Source organism: Bactrocera neohumeralis, chromosome 5 (genome assembly GCF_024586455.1).
Source record: "Bactrocera neohumeralis isolate Rockhampton chromosome 5, APGP_CSIRO_Bneo_wtdbg2-racon-allhic-juicebox.fasta_v2, whole genome shotgun sequence".
Lineage (NCBI taxonomy): Eukaryota > Metazoa > Arthropoda > Insecta > Diptera > Tephritidae > Bactrocera > Bactrocera neohumeralis.
Genome location: NC_065922.1, coordinates 76,872,762 through 76,892,624, shown reverse-complemented (window position 1 = coordinate 76,892,624; position 19,863 = coordinate 76,872,762). Strand labels below are relative to the sequence as shown.

Sequence of the window (19,863 nt, the reverse complement as noted above, 5' to 3'; positions counted from 1 at the left end):
CATTGGTAATTGTAATATTGATGCAGATGTTCAAAATATGAGCATCTTTGTTTTTTTAGTAAACTTTATTCACATTCTCCATCATATATGACAAAAGTATCTATATACAATATTTTTATAAATCCATTTACATTTTTTGCAACAAAAAATGCTTCGGAATATTCACATATCGCATATTTTACAAAAAAATAATAGTGTTGTCCAATTTGAAGATTTCAATTAGTTAATTTACATTCAACTATAATTTTTGTATAGTTATTTAAGAAATTTATTTGCTATTAAAAAAAGAAATTTTGCTCGAAAGCTCTTCGGTACATTTAAAATTTGCATACATTTATTATATGAAGTACACATTTTACTATTATATAATTATGTATCTATAAGATTAAGTATGTTCAAACATATAGGGGCACATATGCGAAAATTTTATTTTATTTTTTTACATTCAATTGATACATACTTGTATAATATGTATAAGGCTGGTTTACAGACTTTCAATACCGAAATTTCTGATTCGCTTTTAAACACAACATTCACTTATACTAGTTACTCCAATATGAATACAAAATAGTTTATTATATATTTCATTTAATTATTAAAAAAATATTTAATAAATAAGTTTTCATTTGGTATATGAAAATGGCAACTTCAGAAGATTATTATTTGGTTACGCCGTTATTGTTTTCCAATTTTTTGTATGACATGAGGACTAGATTAGGAACCATATTTGTACATTTGCTAATTTCAGTACCATTTAAAAAGTGCAAAAGAATATTTAGAATAAACTATTTAATAAGTACATACACTACGAACTAAAGAAAAATACTGCATAACAAAAACAAAACTAAACAAATACTTAAAAATATTAAGAGAATAAACGCGTAACATAAAATATGTGGAACACAACAAATTTGACTGGTAAAACTTACAAATCTATTTGCTTACTATTAAACGAAAAAAATAACGGTTGTGCGCATACATCTATTTATACATTTTCACTAGCAAACACGCTACATCGCTCTCGTCGAACTCCATCTCCTCAGCATAGGCGTCCAACTCGAGTATTTCGAAGTTCTCCGCTGCCAATTTGAAAGCCTCGCTCAATGTCGCACCACTTGCCGAAGACGCCACCGAGTTGCCAGCAGTACACTCCTCCAGCTCTGCGTTGCCAGCAGCGCGGCATTCTTGCGCACCACCACCAGCAACTTTATCAGGCACAATGTCATCTCTCCGCAATGCTTGCGCGCCAAGCACCAAAGCGGCCGCATCATTTTCAATCATACCGCACACACCGTCCGCTTGCTCTTCTTCCCCTTCCTCCTCCAAGTCCGTGTCGGACTAGCTGCTACTTGTCGGCGTTTGCAGACCATTCACTTTGCCGGGAAAGTGGCACATGCAGGCCGGCGTCGGATTATGCGCAGCGTTTGAGTCCAACTTCTTCGTTAACGTCTTCCAATAATCTATCTGCGCATTCAACAGGTCAATCTTCCTTTCGCGCTCCTTTATCGCCAGCGACATGAGGTAGTCATTGTTGCGATTGTTTGCGTTGTGTGTGCCACCGATGCCGCTGCTGCTACCACTGCTGCTGTTGCTGTGATTGTGCAAACCGCCACCACCGTTGCCGCCATGACCATGCCCATTGTGATGGTGATGATTGTGACCGTGGCCGTGGCCGTGGCCGTGGCTGCTCTTCTGGAGGCCGGCGAAGCCAGCGTTCGCGTTCAAGCTCATTAACAGCTGATTTGTACTATTGATAAGATTGTTGTTGCTATTGCTATTAGCGGCGTGCGTGGCGCGTTGCAGTTGCGGTAATGGCGGCTCTGCCGGATGCACCGCACTCAAGCCAAGGCCGTTGAGTAACAACTGCTGTGCTGCTTGCTGCTCGGCGCTCACCTGGTGGCGCGTGCTGGGTGTATGGCGATCACCGTTATGTGCGCCATGACCATTTCCGCTGTTGTTATTACCGTTATTACTGCTGTTTGGTATATTCAGCGCAGAATTACTGCCGCCATTCTGCAGAGCCTTGAGATTCGCCAAACTGCCAATGCTGCCGACGCGTATGCCGCCAACATTTTGTATTGTCACTTCAGGTTGTTGTGAGGAATTTTGCTGCTGATGCGGTCCATTTGAGTTGAAGGAGGCGCGTTGTGACGCATGCGCCGATTGTACAGGCGTAGAATGACGCAAATCAGTAGCGAAGATCTCATCATCTTCTTCCTCTAAACAAACCTCGGGTATATCTTTGGAACTCAGACAGTCACCATCGTCATCGTCCATATCCTCAGGCGCCTGTGATTGATCATTATCGCTGATGTCCTCCGATTTAATGACAATTACATCGGGGTCCATGCCATCGTAGCCGAGCGAGGCTAGTTGTGGGAACGGATTCTAATGCAAATCATAGAAGAGAAGCAGATTAGAAGAGAGTAAATAAAATCAGTACGAAATTTGTAGTGAAAACAGAAACCGAGAAAACGAATTAATTACGTGCCTAAATATAATTTTTATTTTTGTATGAAAATTGCGGCGACATCCTCCTTCTGCCGCTCATCATTTTATCGCTCGTGCCCAGTTGCCGATTCTAATCTGTACTGCGCGTAAACCACACTTGTTATCAATCACACCCCAAAGCCCACCCCAACAAACAGCGCCTACTAACCGCTCCGGCAACAACAATTGCGCACCTCACCTCGATTTGTGATTACTACCCCTGCGTCACACTTGGGCATACGAGCATCCAATAGGTATGCTATCTTTTTCAACTCACCTTTGAGTCATCGTAGTCATCGTCGTATTTGTGCTGTCGATTACTGCCGTAGCCGCCATTCCCAATGCCGCTGCCGCCGTTCGGCGACATCTGTTCGGATATGTATTGTGCGACGGACTCCTGTTGTGATAGCGTATTCAGCAGATCCATGAATGTGCGATTGCCTTTGCCTTCGCCACAGAGATCCTTCTTCAGCAGCAATTTCATGTTTTTATAGAGCTGACGTAATTGCTTGGAGGAGCGCTGATGATAGACGCGCGCATTGAACTCCTTTGCTATTTGGCGCCACACTTCGTCCTTCTTCCGATTCGACTCCGCGTCGGTGCGCTTATTCTCGATGACATCCTTGTATTGAGCGGCGAAGCCCAGCACCATGTTGCGCTCCCGTTGCGTGTAGCGGGGAGTCTTCTCCATCTTCATGCGCTTTTTGTGAGACGTTTTGAAGCTGCCGCACAGCAATCGTGTATATATATGAAACGATACAACAAGGAAATGTGTACACAATAAGATTTGTAGGAATATTGCACGAAGCTTAAGTTTAATTAAATAACTGATAGAAGCGGTCTGCCCTACGTCGGCACGAACCGCACAGCGCACTGCGTGTGTTGAGCTGTGAGCAAAGTAAAACGGACTGGTTGGTTAGACTCGGCCCAGAGCGCGAGTGGCTGACTGATAGCCGCCTGACGATAAAAACCGTGAAAACACACACATACCAAAGTCGTCGCTGTATGAGTGCGTGCGTTCGCTTTAGCTGTCGTTGCGTTCTTGAGCGCTTTTTCGCCTTTTTGTTATTATTAATTAATAAGCATTTGACAAAACTCAGCCAAAGCAGGGCGCAGCGCGCGCACTCAGCTACTCAATCAGCCCCAAACCAACAGGCAAACCAAGCGGCCACACGGCTAGGAAATTGTTTCGAGCTCAACGAACGCAACGTCGGCTAGCATAGTCACACTCACACACATACACAAAAGTAGAGAATATGTTTTGTTAACGGTAAGATATCGTCTGACGCGACAATGATAACGATTTTCGTTTAATGATAAGCTCACACGGTATCGGGCGAGCTGAAGCTTAGTCTCTGGTCTATGGCGCAGCGCCATATCTCCAAAATACATTACGCTATCTCAGGGCTGACTGTACACGTTTGTTTACTTGTATTGCAGAACCTTTATAGGTAGTCCGTCAGGAGTTTAACGTAATGACTGTAAAATTAGGTAGCATGTTCAAGGAGTTTTTTTAACCCGGCTCCAATACGGTTTTAATTTAAAGCTCGATAAGCAATCCGAAAACAATCACGGTTAATTAACTTAATAAAATGCAAAACGTCAGAAGACCCGTCAAGGCGACCTTAAAAATTTGTCTTATGAAAGCTGCTATAAAAGCTCATGGCAGTATAGACGATAAAACCTGTTAAAAAAAAATGTATACGCACATTTTTGTACGCTTATCAGGGTAAATATTATAAACCCAGAAAGAAATGTTGGAGACCTTATAAAGTATCAGAAGAGCGAAGCAATCAAGCCCTAATATGGAATGCTTGTTTAATTGACAACATAACCTCACGAAATTCGGTAAAGATTATTGTCCAAGGCAACGCTTCAATTTCAATTGAACGGATTGTTCAAATTTAGCAACTATAGCATACAGCCGCCATACAAACTGAGCGATCAAAATCAAGAAAATTATTTTCATACCCTTTTATGATATAAGAAAAATACCTGTAAAGGGTATTATAGTTTCGGTGCAGCCGAAGTTAACGTTATCAATTTCAAATAAAACTGAAACTGAGGAGTTTAGTTTACGGGTTTGTTTTTAATATTGGCTAGTCGAAAAAGTCTTTTCGTATTTTGTCAATAGATCGTAGAACCGTTGTAGTCGTATATAGTGGGCGACCAAAATGCTACATATTTTTTCTTTATTTATTAGTAGAAATATAAAAACAAAAATAAGTTGAAGTTTCATTAGAAATACGAAAAAACTTTTTCGACTACCCAATATTAACTGTTTCTAATTGCTCAAAGCTAAGTTTGGACATAAAGAAAGCCTTTCATATCATATAAATACCTGTCTCTATTGGCATATACGGTTTAATAGGAATACGAATAATTTGAATGCACGCCTGTGTGTGTGGACGAGCACTTAACCCCATCCTGGCACAAGCGAACAATCGTGCGGTGGAAAAGGCACCTGATAAAGACACTCGTGCATACATATTTGCAATTCGTCGAATATCTAATCACCAAATTGTAAATCTACTTAGGCATACACTTACACACACATACAGGTACACACAGATACTATATATAGAGCAGCTTTAATGTTTATGCCTTCGAGCAGAATTCAAGTTAAACCATATTAATCATTAGCGAATCGCTGGAAAAATTAACAGTGTGCCAAAAACTACGCAATTGATTATTGCTGGACGCGACGTAGGTGTGCGGGGAGCTGTTCCACCATTACAAACCGAACTTTTGTCTAAGCAAAGCTGACAATGGCGAGCTTAATGCCACATGTGAAACAAAGCATTTATTAGCATGCACCTAGACTTGAGCGAGTATGAGTATCATATATGTATATGTACACATACATACATATAATTACATATAATAATAAAATATAGCGAGCATTTCAATGTAAGCAGCGTTCAAGTCCAGTTTGAGACATGACAATAAAGCAAATAGTAGAATTTATTGTCGGGCTGTGTGTGTGTCTGTGTGTAAACAATGCGCACCGACTGTGTGTTTAAGATTGCAACACTGGAATGGGGGGCTTAAATAGGTCAACAAATAGTAGACAGACCACGCGGCAGGCTGGCAGACAGTGCAGTCCGTGCAGGAAGTCCGAACTACACGAGCGCCATACGTGCTTGAGCCCCACTCCATACAACCTGCCTGCCGAGGGTGGCTGACATTACGGAGTGGCAAGTGTGAGAAGACAAACATACCTGTTGTTGTCGCCGTCGCCGTCGCGGAAAAATCTATTAAATTAGGCTATATCAACTGATAGCGCGCAAGCTGAAGCCAGCTGAGTCAGAGCTGCAAAGTGAATTTTATATTTATTATGGCACACATAAACACTCGCTTTCATAATTACAAGTATTTGTGCACCTAAGTATCGCTTTATTTGTCTGCCTGCAGAAGCGTAGCAGTGGAGTGGCGGCAAACAAACACTCAGTCCACGTCGTCAAAGTTTAAGATAAGATTGAAGCGCACACTGATAAGCCCGATAGTCGGTTCTAAAAGTAAATGATGTGGCATTGAGGTGCACACTCATACATGCCTAGGTACCTGTATGTATGTATAGTCCAAATATATGTACGCATTAGTTTCATCAAGTGTACCGAGCAGGTGAAGTGATACTTAACGGTATACATATGTACGCTGTGTGGTAGTGCCATGAGTAAGTGGGGATTTATAGAGAAAGACAACTACTTTTACGTCATAAGAAAGCAGATCACGACTGTAGAGCTTTCGGTGAGCAGTAGTTGAACAATATTCGGCAAGAAATATAATTGCTTTTGGCTGTGTTATGCCATAACCTCACATTTGATGATATAGGTCCTTAACCACTTCCGTACGAGCGTCGACGACCACAGATAAAACAAGCTTTCAGTGTTTCAAGGCTTATCTCATCACAGATCTATCGGCGATCTATCGTCGAACGAGTATAAGAAAGGTTTTTTCCTTATCAGGTTAATTTGAAGCGACAGAACTTTAAACCCACGATCACCAATAGAAACACAGTGTATAGGTTAGGTCGCAAAAGTGGCTCAAACAGCGCGTTTACAATATGAAAGGTGAGTCGTAAAGATAAAGAAATGTCTTTTAACTTGATTGGCCTTAAATTATCTAGTGAACAAATAAGACATCTACGCAGAATTTAAGTTCGTAATAATGAGAGTTGAGGAGTTATATCGATCGATGATCGATTTTTTGTTTTTGCTTATTTCGAATGTACATACAGGGTTTGATATGATCAAGCAAGCTTACCCAGATGCTTTAGCAAGAAACACCGGGCCTTTTTGGAGGGCCGGGAAGAAGTCGCTGATGAAGACCGTGCTGGGAGACCTGTGCGCAAAGTTTTGAACTCGACTAAGTATTCGTTTAATTGCCCAGATTTATCAAAATATCAAACAATGGGTCAATCGGGTCGGACAAGACATCGCAGCCGGTTAAAAGTTGAACCACGATAACGCCCCGCCTCACACCGCCTCTCTTGTGAATAGCTACCCAACCAAGGCCGCCATCCCAACGCTTCCGCAGCCACTCTACAGCCCAGATGTGGCCCACCGGACTTTTCTTTGTTTCCTTGCCTGAAAAGGCCGATGAAAAGCAAGCATTTTGAGACGACAGAGGTGATCCAAGCAGCATGCACCTCGGCTCTCAAGGTTAATCCGGTGAATGCCTTCCGTGACGCCTTCAATGCTTGGAAATCGCGCTGGCAGGGCTGCTAATAATCTATTGTAATAATACTTTTTTTGGGTAATTGGTTTTCAGAAAATATTTAAAATCTTCCTCACCACCAGACAGCCTTCTTTGAAGCTCATCCTGGAGATCTGTTACAGGATCACGGGAACTTTTCAAAATTAATCACCGTTTATTGAAGCATATTAAATTTTAAAAAATCGTATTTCATTTATTGATTTATTTATTAAAAAAAAAACAAAAAATGCAATTTCTGAGATTTGCAAGTGGGTATAACCTAAACCCCTTAAGCGTTTTCGATTCGACCGATTTTCTATCCCTAAAAAGAACGCTTCTGAGCGCCTATTTCACCACATTACAACTTCTTTCGGTTTCAGTAAACATTTAATAAATTAGGTATCAAGATAGTGCAATGCAAGAACAACAATAAGCAAAGCACTGACTCGACAATTACAAAAATAATGCAAACAAATAAGTTCTTTATCTTGTTTTGAGGACTTGTTTTGTGTTATTTTATAAGCTTTTCTTTTCTAATGAACAAATACACACGCACACACACACATGCCCAATCCTTGGCTAAGTGTTCGGTAAATATGAATTATAACAGTTAAGTGGCGTATGTGAGCATGTGTTGTGTTTCGAAACGATACGAGTTCAAACGCATGGCTTTGACGATGAGCCACAATTGCACCAACACAGCCAAAGGAACTATCACACACACACACACCACGCACGCACGTACAGCTATTTGCAGTCATATGCAAGGTGTGTATTACCTGTAAAGTCATGCACACACAGGTGAATCTGCTGATAAGAGCCTGATAACAGTTCTGATTTCCCCGCGCACAGCGCCAACAACACTCTGTTGCTGCGTACACTCTCGCTGTGACGCAAGCATTGAGCCGCAGCCAAAGCACTCAAGCCTCTGTTCTGCGCTATTTCTCCATCTACATACGGTATATATGTACATGTACATAAATACATACATACATGTATGATATTATATACAAATACTTAGGTGCATATACGGATTTTTGCCTTGGCATGTCTGCAGATAGCGGTTAAAGCGTCGCCGTCGAAGTTTACCATGAGTATCGCCCTTTAAAGCTGATTGTGACATAAAGCCAAAAGTAGAAAGAGCACAAAAATGTATTGCTTCATTATATAAAACGATTTTAATCTATCGAAGTGGGAGCGATATCTTATTTACCAATTTTTAGTTTTTTTTATTGGAAATCTGGCTGCCGGAAATACCACGAATAGCTTTAGGCTCGATTGATGTGACATGGATTATGCAATAGTGATCCGATCTGAACAATATGTTCGAAGTTTGTAGCATTGTCACGTCAAATTTCGATGAGATATCTTGGCAAATAAAAAAGTTTTTCATACAAGAACGTGATTTTGAGCTATTAGTTTGTTGCTACATGCTATAGTGGTACGATCTGAACAATATGTTCACGGATTGTAGCAGAGTCAGGGCCATTAATCCATGTCAAATTTCTTTAAGATATCTTGTCAAATAAAAAAGTTTTTCATACAAGAACGTGATTTTGATCGGTCAGTTTCTATGGCGGCTATATGATATAGTGGTCCGATATAAAATATTTACTCGGAGATTATAGCATTGCCTTGGGAAATATTTCGTGCCAAATTTGGTGAAGATATCTCGTCAAATAAACAAGTTTTTCATACAAGGGCAGTAGCTTGGGCGATCAGTTAGTTCCGACAAAGGAACTAAGCTCATTACGCTGATCTTTCCGAAAGGCAATGAAATAACCTTTCAGTGATTACTTAATACAAATAGCATGTACGTAAATCAATACAAATGCACATTTCTATACGAATGAATATAATATAATCCTATATGAGTATATAAATGCATATACATATACATATATCTAATTTAATTGTATTTACAGTGTTTATATAAAATGCTTTGCTGACTCAAAATAATTTTCCAAGCGGAAACACGAGCGATTCCAATACTCTTAGTACCAAGAAATCAGCTCAGCCAACACACTCATACATACATACACATGGATGCAGCTATAACATTTTTTCCGAATAAATATACTAAGAAAAGCGCTTCATAAAGCTACATTAATACGCCTCAATGTATATACATATGTACATACATACATAAATAGTGTGTATGTAGTAGATGGCGACGGGAAAATGAGAAATTTATTTTTGGCCAAGCCAAAATCATAAACAAGAAAAGCCAAAGTGAGCAAAAAGGATGGAAGAGCTCGAATTTCTTTTTCAGTTAATATGTTTGTATGTAAACATGTGTGTATGCTTTGAAATATCGATCAACGCGATCTGAGCGGCTACACGGTTAGACGAAGAGCGCTTAGTGGCAAGCAGGCAGTGGAGATTTAAAAATAAACCAATCGTTCTCCACAAATTTGAAAAGAAAGACTGCTTAATTTTATACCAAAAATACTCAATATTAAATGAAATTTATATAAAATTTGTTTAGCTAAATATTTTTTTGTTTTACTATATATTTTTTTATATTTCCAATGTGAAAAAAATAAAAAAACAAATTATTTTGTTGAGCTAAATAGTATTAAAAACAGCGATGTGGGTAGGGTTTATCAATTTCCCTTTAATTTATTTTCACAAAAAAAGTAATAATTTGAAGCTTCAAAAATGCTTCTTGAATGAGTGAAGCTTCAATGGCCGATATATGTACATACCTACATACATACAGACTATGTACAATTGGAAATCATTTAATATATTATATACATATAAGCTCCCATCACAAAACTTTTAACAGAAATAAAAAAAAAAAACAGAAAATGTATGCAAAACAACTCAAATGAAAGAAATTTCCCTTTAATAAATTATTTCTTTCCCTCCCAAAATATCCTCAAAAGAATTGATTTTTTGAAGCCTCTAAAGCAGGCTCCCCCTTAAATCAAGATCAGCACTGAAGCAGCAAAGGTGGCAGCATCGAAAAACAGCCAGCGCTGGTTATTTATAGTAAGACGATCAACATTAGAATTTGTCGCGCAGCGTTGAAACACGACACACTTAAGAGCAGAGTCTTGCAGCGAAATTTCTTTAAAGAAAGTAGTGGAGAATTATTAAAGAAAGTACACAGCCTTAAATGTTAAACGCCGCTTGCCAAAAATTCACCCAAAATTGAACATACCTGAAATTGCAAGGTAGAGCTTTGAACTGTACTATACTACAAAGAGTCCAAACATTTACTTCTAACCACTCCCCCAACTTGTAATGGCACTGCACAGCCAACCGCCAATAACAAAACCGTATTTTCGTATTGAATTTGTGGCTCCCTTTTGTTGATCAACACGCGTATACGCAACCAATAAGCCAAATTAAACAAACGATCAGCGCACAGCGACGATCTAACGAGCGGTCGCGTGAGTGTATGCGTGCGAGTGCGCACGCGATGATGAACAAGTGAACGAAGCAAGGCAGCTGATCGGTCAAACAAGCAAGCAACCAGCCAACCTACCAACTGAACCGAACGTACACACAAACAAACAAACGCACAAACGAGCGATGCGACACAGAAGCCACTAACGCTTTAAACCTTGGACTAAAATTAAATCGAAATGAATTCACGCCAAGATGTGGCGGCCAAGAAGTTCAAGCGAAAGCGGGCACGAAGGCACGTTCGCTTTAAAGAGCAGCGAGAGCGAGCGCATACTCTTGCAAGCGAGCAGGCGTATAATGTCTGCGAGAGGGATTTCGTTTAGCTCGTGTGCGCGCCGTTTGTTGAGTGTGTGTGTGTGTGTGTGTGTGTGTGGGTAGGCCGAGTTGGCCAAAAGCTGTGCATTATTACGTCTTCGTATAAGCAGGCCACAAGGCGAATGGGGAAAATGGAAAAGTCCGCAGAAAGTCGTTGTTATGCCAAATGCCGCGTAAGAATGCAACGCGCGCGTTCATTTGTGGCTGTGTATGTGCGCACACATACGCGTCAAATTGCGTCGCGTATAGCTTTTATTTATTTTCATATCCGCCAAAAGGCAGCAAATCATCACTTGGTTGCCTGTTTGAGATCGTTGTTATGCCACTTACCTCTATGGTACGGCGGAATGACACCAATACTATGGCTGCTGTGACAACACTACTCCACTACGCTTCGTCGATTGCACAGGCTTGGTACAAGTACCGTTGAACTAATGTCAGTTGTAAATACTCGGCCGATCGATCGCTTCAATCGTTTTGATCACTTTCGGTAGCCTGATCAGCGGAACTCACTGGGCTTCCTTCAAATCTATATGCATGTATGTATCTTTCTTCTTTCCGAATGCGCGGATTCAGTGGCACTTCACTGGTTCGACTTGCCTCGGCGTGCTGTGCTGCGTTCTGCGCTACTTCCACCTCGCCGTTTACGACAACTAGAGACGCGTGCACAGCGTTCAAAGACAGAACACAGACTAGCCAAGAGTTGTGCTCGTACAAAGACGATGTTTGAATTCTATTTTTAATTAAAAAATTTGTTCCACCAACAAATCGCGGCAAAGGAATACAATATTTGAATTACGTTAATGTGGGCGAGCACCATCAACTGGCGGTAAAGCGGGCGAGGGCGGCTCGTTGCGCTACTCTGCACTGCTCTGTGTTCAGGTCAGCCAAAAGAACTGCTTAGTTTACTTTGTGCTTTTGATTGGTGTTTTTTTTTATTATTTACTTTGTTTTTGTAGTTTTGAAATTTAGAATTCTAAGTGAAAACACGGCGCCGAGGCACAAGCAATCGACGCGTCGGGATACAAGCGAACACTGAAATAGAAAGATGAACTCAAATTGGCGCTGAGCGTAATAAATTGGCTGCGCTTGATTGGGAACAATGCTTATTTACAAATGGCGTAGAATTTTTAGATTGAAAAACTTTTCTGTATCTCAGTTGAAGCTACATAAGGCAACCAGAGCGTACAATTCTATTTATAAAGGGTACATAAGAAGAATGATCGCACGTATATCGGTAAAACACGAATTCGAATAATAATTAGTATCACCGATTCAAATAGCAAAAGCGATACTCGAATGCCAACTAAGAAATGCTAGGATATATAGCGCTTAATTGTTCAAAAACGAATTAATCCATCGGGGATAACCAAAGGATCGTGGCATGGCTTAGCGATCGTTGGTGTATTAGTTTCGTAGCTTAGAAAGCTCCAACTGCCTGAGTTATGAGCCAATTGTGTTAAAATTGTCCTTAAATTTGTCTGCTTAAATGAGCAAAATTGTTTCTAGACCACAGTTACATAATCAAACTTAAATAACTATAGTTGGTTCTATGTGAATTCAAAGAGTACGTTAATTGACTCATCTTAGTTGCTTATTAGTACAGTTTATGGGGTCAGGACTATATAGATGATGGCTCATCAAATAGATGTTTTGAGTGCTCAAAAATGCAGTTGTTTCAGTCGATGTGTGAGAGCTAGCATTGTCGTGGTAAAAAGTGATCCGTCTTCGGCGGTTGGTTTCTCTCATTTCTTGAAAGACAACTGCCAAACAAAGGGTTGTAAACCACTCTGAATTTATAGATCTGCGTAGTTCCAGTGGTATGCCTGCGTGTCCAGTTTTTTCAAAAAAAACAAGCAGCCATTTGCTTGGATGTGCTTAGTGCGCGAACAACTTTTGAAACACCCATACAGTCGACTGCTGTTTACTTTCAAGCTCATACGCGTAAATCCACGATTCATGACCTGTGACGACGTGTTTCGAAGCGCCGCATTTCTCTCGCCCAATCGACACGAGCCTTTTTTTGAGCGTTTACCATAGTTGTCACAATATTACGATAGGTCACATGAGACGATCTTGCAATGTCAGTGTACGCACAGCATCAAGAGTTTTCGGAACAACAACTGATTTTGGGCGACCTTTCCGAACTTCGTCTTGGAGTGTTCTAAAACCTCGATTGAATTCACCATATAACTGGACATTAATGTAGCTTCATCACCAATAATTTCATTAAACTTATTTTTGAACTCTTTATGGTCAAAAGTTGTAAAAAAAGAATCGCGTAAAAACGTTCGCGACTTAATTCCATTTTTTGGTCGAAAATAATATTTTAAGTTACAGCAAACAATTTAAAGTATATTTAAGATAATTTTAAACAAAAAAATTAAACCTCTTTTTAGAGAACTCCTCCGGAGATCGGCTATGCGATCAAGAGAAACCAAAATTTTCCAAAATAAATCAAAAATGACCAAAGTTTATTAAATTTTTATATTTAAAGTGGATAATATAATCCTCAAATACGCCAGTAATTATTGACAAATGTAGTGAGGACCAGAAAATGGCATTAATCGTTGACAAAAAGCAAATAGATCGCTTAACAGGTTACATGGATTGCATGGATTCAAAAATATGTTGTAGTTTTAGTGATGCAGCCTTGAAACGTTGTGCGCATGCGGTCAGCTATATAACCACTTAAAGCTTTTAAGTTTTTCTCGAAACTGTGTTTTCAAAGCGGGTTCTCAAGATTTGTCGCGAACTAGAGCGACTGTTATTAATGAAATTTTACTTCGAGCTATAATTTATAAGGACTTGAACGAAGGAGTTTTTCTTTGTTCATTAGAATGATTTAAAAAAAAACTCGAGAAAGATTCATATTTGAACAGTCTGCCAAAAATAGCATTTTCGATTTTTTGTTTTTCCTTCGTCCAAAAGCAAAATCAAGCCTTTAATTAAAATGCGTATTTTTTCTTTTTTATTTTTGATGATCATGTAAGAGGTTCTGCCTACTCGAAAGCACCTTTTTCCGAGGAACTGCCGGAACTTGCATCTTAATGGCCTTGTTTTCAATATTTTCCTTTGAAAATATCTCAAAATCTTTGTAAAATATGTACATATCTTTGGTAAAATAAAAAGTTGAATAAAGTATTTAATTTTTTACATAAAAAAAAATATTATTGAAAATGGGCCGTTTTTTGCACGAGGAACCCCATTTAACGCCCTAAAAGAGTACAAGGTGCATTAAGTATATTACCTATATTTGTGTACAGACTTCTTATCGATTTCGAACAAAAAAACTGTAATTTTGTTACAAACAGACGAATTTCGAAAAATCGAAAATTTATATTTTTTATATGCACGTATAGATCTTTAGACATATGCATGTATTTACAAATATTTGGGTATAGGAAATGTTCACTTGTATGTGAACGCCTTTGTAATGTGTGTCATTAAAAGCGAAGAATAAATATCGAAAGCATTTCATTTCAAGACCAAATGGCCCCACATACGAGCATTACTTAGGACAGCGATGTGACTCAGCGTCCAAGCGATCGACTGGCTGTCGGGCTGACCCACTCACCAGCGACTACTACTACATATATGCCATCAAGCGCGAGAGAGCGGAAGAGTACAGGCGCAAAAAATATTGCCGAAGAGCGTGTACGATTGCTAATCTCGGACTAAAAATAGCAAGAGATTTTGAAATATTTACAAAAACGAAAATGCTTGCTTAAAGAAAAACATGCGTACATAAATTCATTTCGTTGCATAGGTGTTACATCAAGTGATATTAGAAATTCGGCAATCGCCAGCAGCAGCAGATAATGTCAGCAAGCAGGGAGAGGCGTGCGAGCCGAGTTTTTCAAAATGTTTAGCATTTTTTGTGAAACACCTCTAGCCACCAAGTAGCATTGAACTGCGTTTTGTCTAGGTGTTATTTTAAGATCAGTTCAATTACCTCCCGAAGACATATGCCTAAACTGTTGACTGCCACCATAAGCCCACACTACGGCAGTCTTGTAAACAACGACGAAAGTAAAGTGCACGAAACACGACTCTAGGAAGCCATAAATAAATCTGAACTCATCTCAGCACTTGACGCAGAGACGAGCCAACGCACTGCGGCGCAAAGACGACGGGGTAGAGCCCTGAGTTTTCACTCCAGCAACGCGTCGGGCAAAAGGAATAAGCGCAGCGCGACCAACAGCACACTTCTACCATATTCAAGCGTAAAACATTTAATTGCACGCAGACAGAGCCCATTGAGTGTGTGTATGTGTAATTAGCCTGCCACGTAGAGTCGACTACGTGTCTTTGATACCCTAGGTTGAAGCAGCGATCAGCACGAGCAACATATTGTGTAAGTGAGAACTTTCGACTAGGAACACACACACAAATACAAAATGTGCGCATAAAATATTTACGAAAAATCACACACAGCCAAACCTTGATCGTTCCACTGAAGACACGATCAGCATTGCGATCCTAAGGCATACACACAAGCAGCATCACACAGACACATAACGGCTCGTAAAACAGCGCGCACAAGTGCATTTCTGGAGCTGAGCGCCTGAAGAATACGAACTCTGAGCGTTTATTTTTAAAACGCGCATAAAATATACAAATATACGAATGCAGCGGCAATAGTTGTAATAGCCGAGCAGCAACAATTGCAATGGGTATAATATGAAATCTCCGATTTTCGGCAATAAAAGCAAGAGTGGCGTCCATACTTACCGGCGCAGAGGCAGCTCGTGCCACTAGCCAAATTGAAGGCAGAGATCGAGGCTGAGTATTATTGCAATATATTAGTGAGTGAAGAGTGCTCTCGCCACTGCAAATGTCGATGCTGCAAATTGACTACAAGGGGAAATATGGTATATATTGGGTAGTCGAAAAAGTATTTTCGCATTTTGCCAATAGATGTCGTTGCAGTCGTATAAATATAAAAAAAGGTGAAGTTTGATTAGAAATACGAAAAGACTTTTTCGACTACCCAATATATTATAAGCAGGTTTGATTTGGTTTCGGATTTGAAATTAAAAATATATGACATCCTTAGAGCTGTTTTCTCAATGTCGGGTTAGCACCATTTTTTTAAACGGGATTTAAATGACAGATGGCTGCCAATCAAACGTTGAAAAAACGGTTCTTAGCCGTTTTAGCTTTGAAATAGTATTTTCGAAACCAAAAACAGTTTACAAATATGTTTTGGTTACGCAAAATTTTTGATATTCACTTTCGTACATACAGGGTTTGTCCGGAAAGTAATAGGACTGATTTTCTTCCGCCGCGACTGTACTCCGGAGGGTGCGCGCACCGGCTGGATTCGGTAGAGGGGGTTCCTAGCTAACGAACGAGCGGTTGGTCACATGTCTCCGAGCACCTGGAGAGTCGGGACAAAAATTTTCGCGTGATGTGTTTCTGTAAGCGGGGCAAGCCGAAAATGCAGCGTTCGTTAGGGCGATTAAATTCTAACTCGGTAAATCTACGAAAGAGACGTTTGATATGATCAAGTGGGCTTTCGGTGGCACCAGGCCTTTTTGGAGGGCCGGGAAGGGGTCGCCAACGCTTCCGCAACCGCTCCACAGCCCAGATGTGGCCACCGGACTTTTTTTCGTTTCCTTGCCTGAGACCGATGAAAGGCAATCATTTTGAGACGACAGAGGGGAGCAGTCCTCGCCTCTCCGTGACGTATTCAATGCTTGGAAATCGCGTTGACAGCGCTGCATCGACGCAGAAGGAGCCTATTTTGAAAGTTTTTAAAGAATTGTAACGATTTCTTCAATGAATTGTTTTTAATCGACTCAATCCTATTCCGGACAAACTCTGTACTCTGTATGCTATAGTAATGCGACCTGAACAATTTCTTTTGACTAAAGCCTCAGGCAATAACCCGTTTTTTACTGGTCCGCTATCGCTGGTTCCCATCTTTCCTTTTGTGTGTTACAAACTTCCTGGCAAATTTAATATACCCTGTCAAAGATAAAATTACATAGTATGCCATTCACATGACTCTGAGCCCGCTAATTACATTACATCGTCTCTTACATTTCTCCGCCGTCCTTACTTCTAAAACGAACCGGACAATGCGCAACTAAACGTCAGTAAGTCACCAGATATTTGTGTTCGGTTTGACCGCAGTCGCTCAGTCAGTTGATACTTTTGAAACTAATCGATAGCAATTTAATGCCGTGCGAGGACATAAAAAAAATATAAAAGGCGCCCAAGTGAGGGTTGGAGTGTGGGTGGTGCTGAGACATGACGTGGAAAGAACTCAGTTTCATAACAATCCAATCGGTGCAAGGTACAAGCAGCCAATGCCGCTAGAAGTCGAAATAAAGCAAAAACAAAAGCCGAAACAGAACAACCACAAGGATAAACGGTGACAAAGCCGAAGTAAAAAGCCAACGAAACCATGGAGTAACAGCAAAGCTGTGGCTGACAAACCAAGCTACGAATCAAAGCGAATTTTCATAAATGATGTCTTGGCCCAAAAGAAGGAGACATATTGGAAGGTGCAAAGCGGTGGAAATAGGCAAAATCAGATAACTGAACACAGTAGGCAGATACAAAATCGAAGCGACCGCGAATATGTGCAAGCGAACTTCGAAAGCAACAGTCGGCTTGTGGTGACAATCCACATGTATGTTTATATGTGTATGTGTTGCATTGAGTACAAAGCAGTCATCAAATCACAAAGGCGCGCGAAAGGACTCTAAAGCGTCATTTGAGGCGCAGCGCTGATACCAGCTAAAACTGGAACATAAGGTAGGGGGCAATGGAGACAGCTTTTGTCGCGGCGACTTATACATATGTATGTACATACATGCATACAGTGTGTGACAATAGACAAGTTGATGTCATAATCGAGAAAATAAAACACAATGTGCCATTAAAATGCGCGCTTGGCATAGGCACAGACAGACAGACAAACAGTTTGGATGACGACAGGACATTGAGCGCTGGTAGCCCACTTCGATATAGCGCCAACACGTAAAAAAAACACGCTAACAGAAAACGAGGAGTGGCCGAAGCGCTAATACGAGCACGAAATCGGCACCAGAATTTCGGTTTCAGAAGTCGGGCACAAGCCTGCCAACAAACCACACAGCCAACCTACGCGGCTGGGAGGCAAGCAGCCTTCTTTGCTGGGCGCGTCATAAGACACGTTTTAGACGCCGAGTGCAGTGAAAATATGGAACCCAACTTAGTTGGGGAGCGCACACACGCTATGCGGTGTATTACGGTTTACGGGCAGTTCTGTGGGGTGGCGTTGGTAGCGGTGGTGGGTCTTATGCAAAGCCGAGCTGTGTCTCTACAGCAGGGGGTTAGTAGTTGTGCATGAGTGTGACGATGCTGGGCTTGTTAACGGCGTCGTAGTTTAATGTTCGGTTTACTGTGGCTGACGATAAAAGAGAGACAAAGAGAGTAAGAGCGTAAAAATGAACTGAAGGCAGACTTAGAAAGGGCGCATTGAACGCTGAGCGACGCTCCCCTACGAACAGTATACCAAAGCTGTTACCTGAAGTGCAACTGTGTGTGTGCGTGTCATAGAAAAAGTGTAACTTTAGGCGCTAGCAACAAATAAGAAAGCCAACAATAACTTTCATATGAAAGTAATGAGTTTCTGCAGGAAATCGATTGAGCAGCACAATATGGCGTAAAATCCTGTTTAAAGTCAGGTTAGCAAATCTTAATTAAGTTAATAGAAAACTAAATTAATGAGAAGGAGTCAAATTAAATAAATTTTTAATTAATTACAAATATATGTAGGTGTGTATGTGCCTCAAACTCATAGATTTCTGGGTGGTGTAAGTCGGACACATATGTATGTAATTCGGAACGGGTTATTAAGCCGAATATGCAAATATTCAGCTGCACGATTTCAAAATCAAGTTGTTCACATATCAAAAGCCAAAGCAAACAAGGACATTTATTTATTATGCATTTAATTCTTCCAATTTTTAATAACAAATAACACTCACCAGTTGTAACAGTTTAATTGTTCTGCACAATATTTCCTCTTCCTTTAGTAGTTTACCACTACCGTTATAGTATTTTGTCACATCAAATGCCTGTAAAAGCGTTGGTCTATGCTTGTGGTGTCTTACTTTTCAGCTTGTTATTGTGGCTCTGTTTATTTGGTCCGTTGATGATGAAATATTTATCCAAACGCCTTACCAGCGTATGGAGCTTAACGCGCACACAAAATTACAAACACGTTCGCTATTTTCAAAATGCTGCTTTAACAGCCCGGCACTAATATTGCTAATATTATATTATACTTATTGAACTGCACACTGTGAGCACAACAACACAACTGCTATGGCCGCTGTGAATCCTAAGTTACTGCTCCTCTGTTCCAATTGTTTAGCTCACGCTTTGGTTTGTGTCTGCACGTCAAGTTATTCTATTTTTGGCTTAGCTTTTCACGTCGCCGTCACAGCCACTCTCAACCCCAATCACTGCCACGCTTGAAACGAATAAACTCGAACTCGGTTTTGTTTTATCGGTGACAGTTGAACGCTTGCTTACTGCACGTATGTTCAAAACCAGCCCACCACCCTTTAAGTTACTTTAATAATGTTTTTGTAATAGTTGTTGTTGGTTTTGTAATATGTCAAGTTCGGTTAGATGCGTTTTATTTGGTTTTGATTTTTTCAACCCCCAGTTGGCTTGTCAACGTCCAGATGTCATCCTCAAATATCACAATGAGACCTAGATGTCGCCGTTGTATCGCCAACAATGTATGCTTGACATAATTACATTTAGGGAATACATATTGAAATTTAATGAATAACTACACATGGTGATCGAATTAACTACATTTTAATGTCAAATTATTGCTTTACATTTGAATTTTTAATTAAAAACTAAAAATAATAACCTGTGGTAATCAACACCTCTGATTGAAATTTGTTGCAACCCTGTGATTTAACCGCC

At 40.3% G+C, this 19,863-nt stretch overlaps 1 protein-coding gene across 4 annotated transcripts; it reads right to left on the bottom strand.

Annotated features, from left to right (window-relative positions):
• Positions 1 to 404: 404 nt before the first annotated feature.
• On the bottom strand, positions 405 to 19,803 carry LOC126758002 (uncharacterized protein DDB_G0283357). Of its 4 annotated transcripts, XM_050471968.1 has the most exons (4): positions 11,345 to 11,664; positions 11,251 to 11,299; positions 2,768 to 3,212; positions 405 to 2,388 (listed from the first exon to the last, which is right to left on the bottom strand). In XM_050471968.1, exons 3-4 carry the CDS (start codon positions 3,185 to 3,187, stop codon positions 1,339 to 1,341), a joined length of 1,470 nt encoding a protein of 489 aa, XP_050327925.1. In that variant the 5' UTR covers positions 3,188 to 3,212; positions 11,251 to 11,299; positions 11,345 to 11,664; the 3' UTR covers positions 405 to 1,338. The 4 variants fall into 4 exon arrangements, with proteins under 4 accessions (XP_050327925.1, XP_050327923.1, XP_050327924.1 ...); XM_050471966.1 differs by lacking the exons at positions 11,251 to 11,299; positions 11,345 to 11,664 and adding an exon at positions 18,906 to 19,803; XM_050471967.1 differs by having other exon boundaries at positions 11,251 to 11,664.
• Between the last annotated feature and the right edge of the window lie 60 nt (positions 19,804 to 19,863).

What these genes read in the sequence shown, in the direction of transcription:
- LOC126758002 (XM_050471966.1), bottom strand. Translation starts at nt 3,187, where the DNA reads ATGAAGATGGAGAAGACTCCCCGCTACACGCAACGGGAGCGCAACATG. An exon ending in ATGACTACGATGACTCAAAG is followed by an intron (nt 2,389 to 2,767) that starts GTGAGTTGAAAA and finishes GATTTGCATTAG; the next exon opens with AATCCGTTCCCACAACTAGC.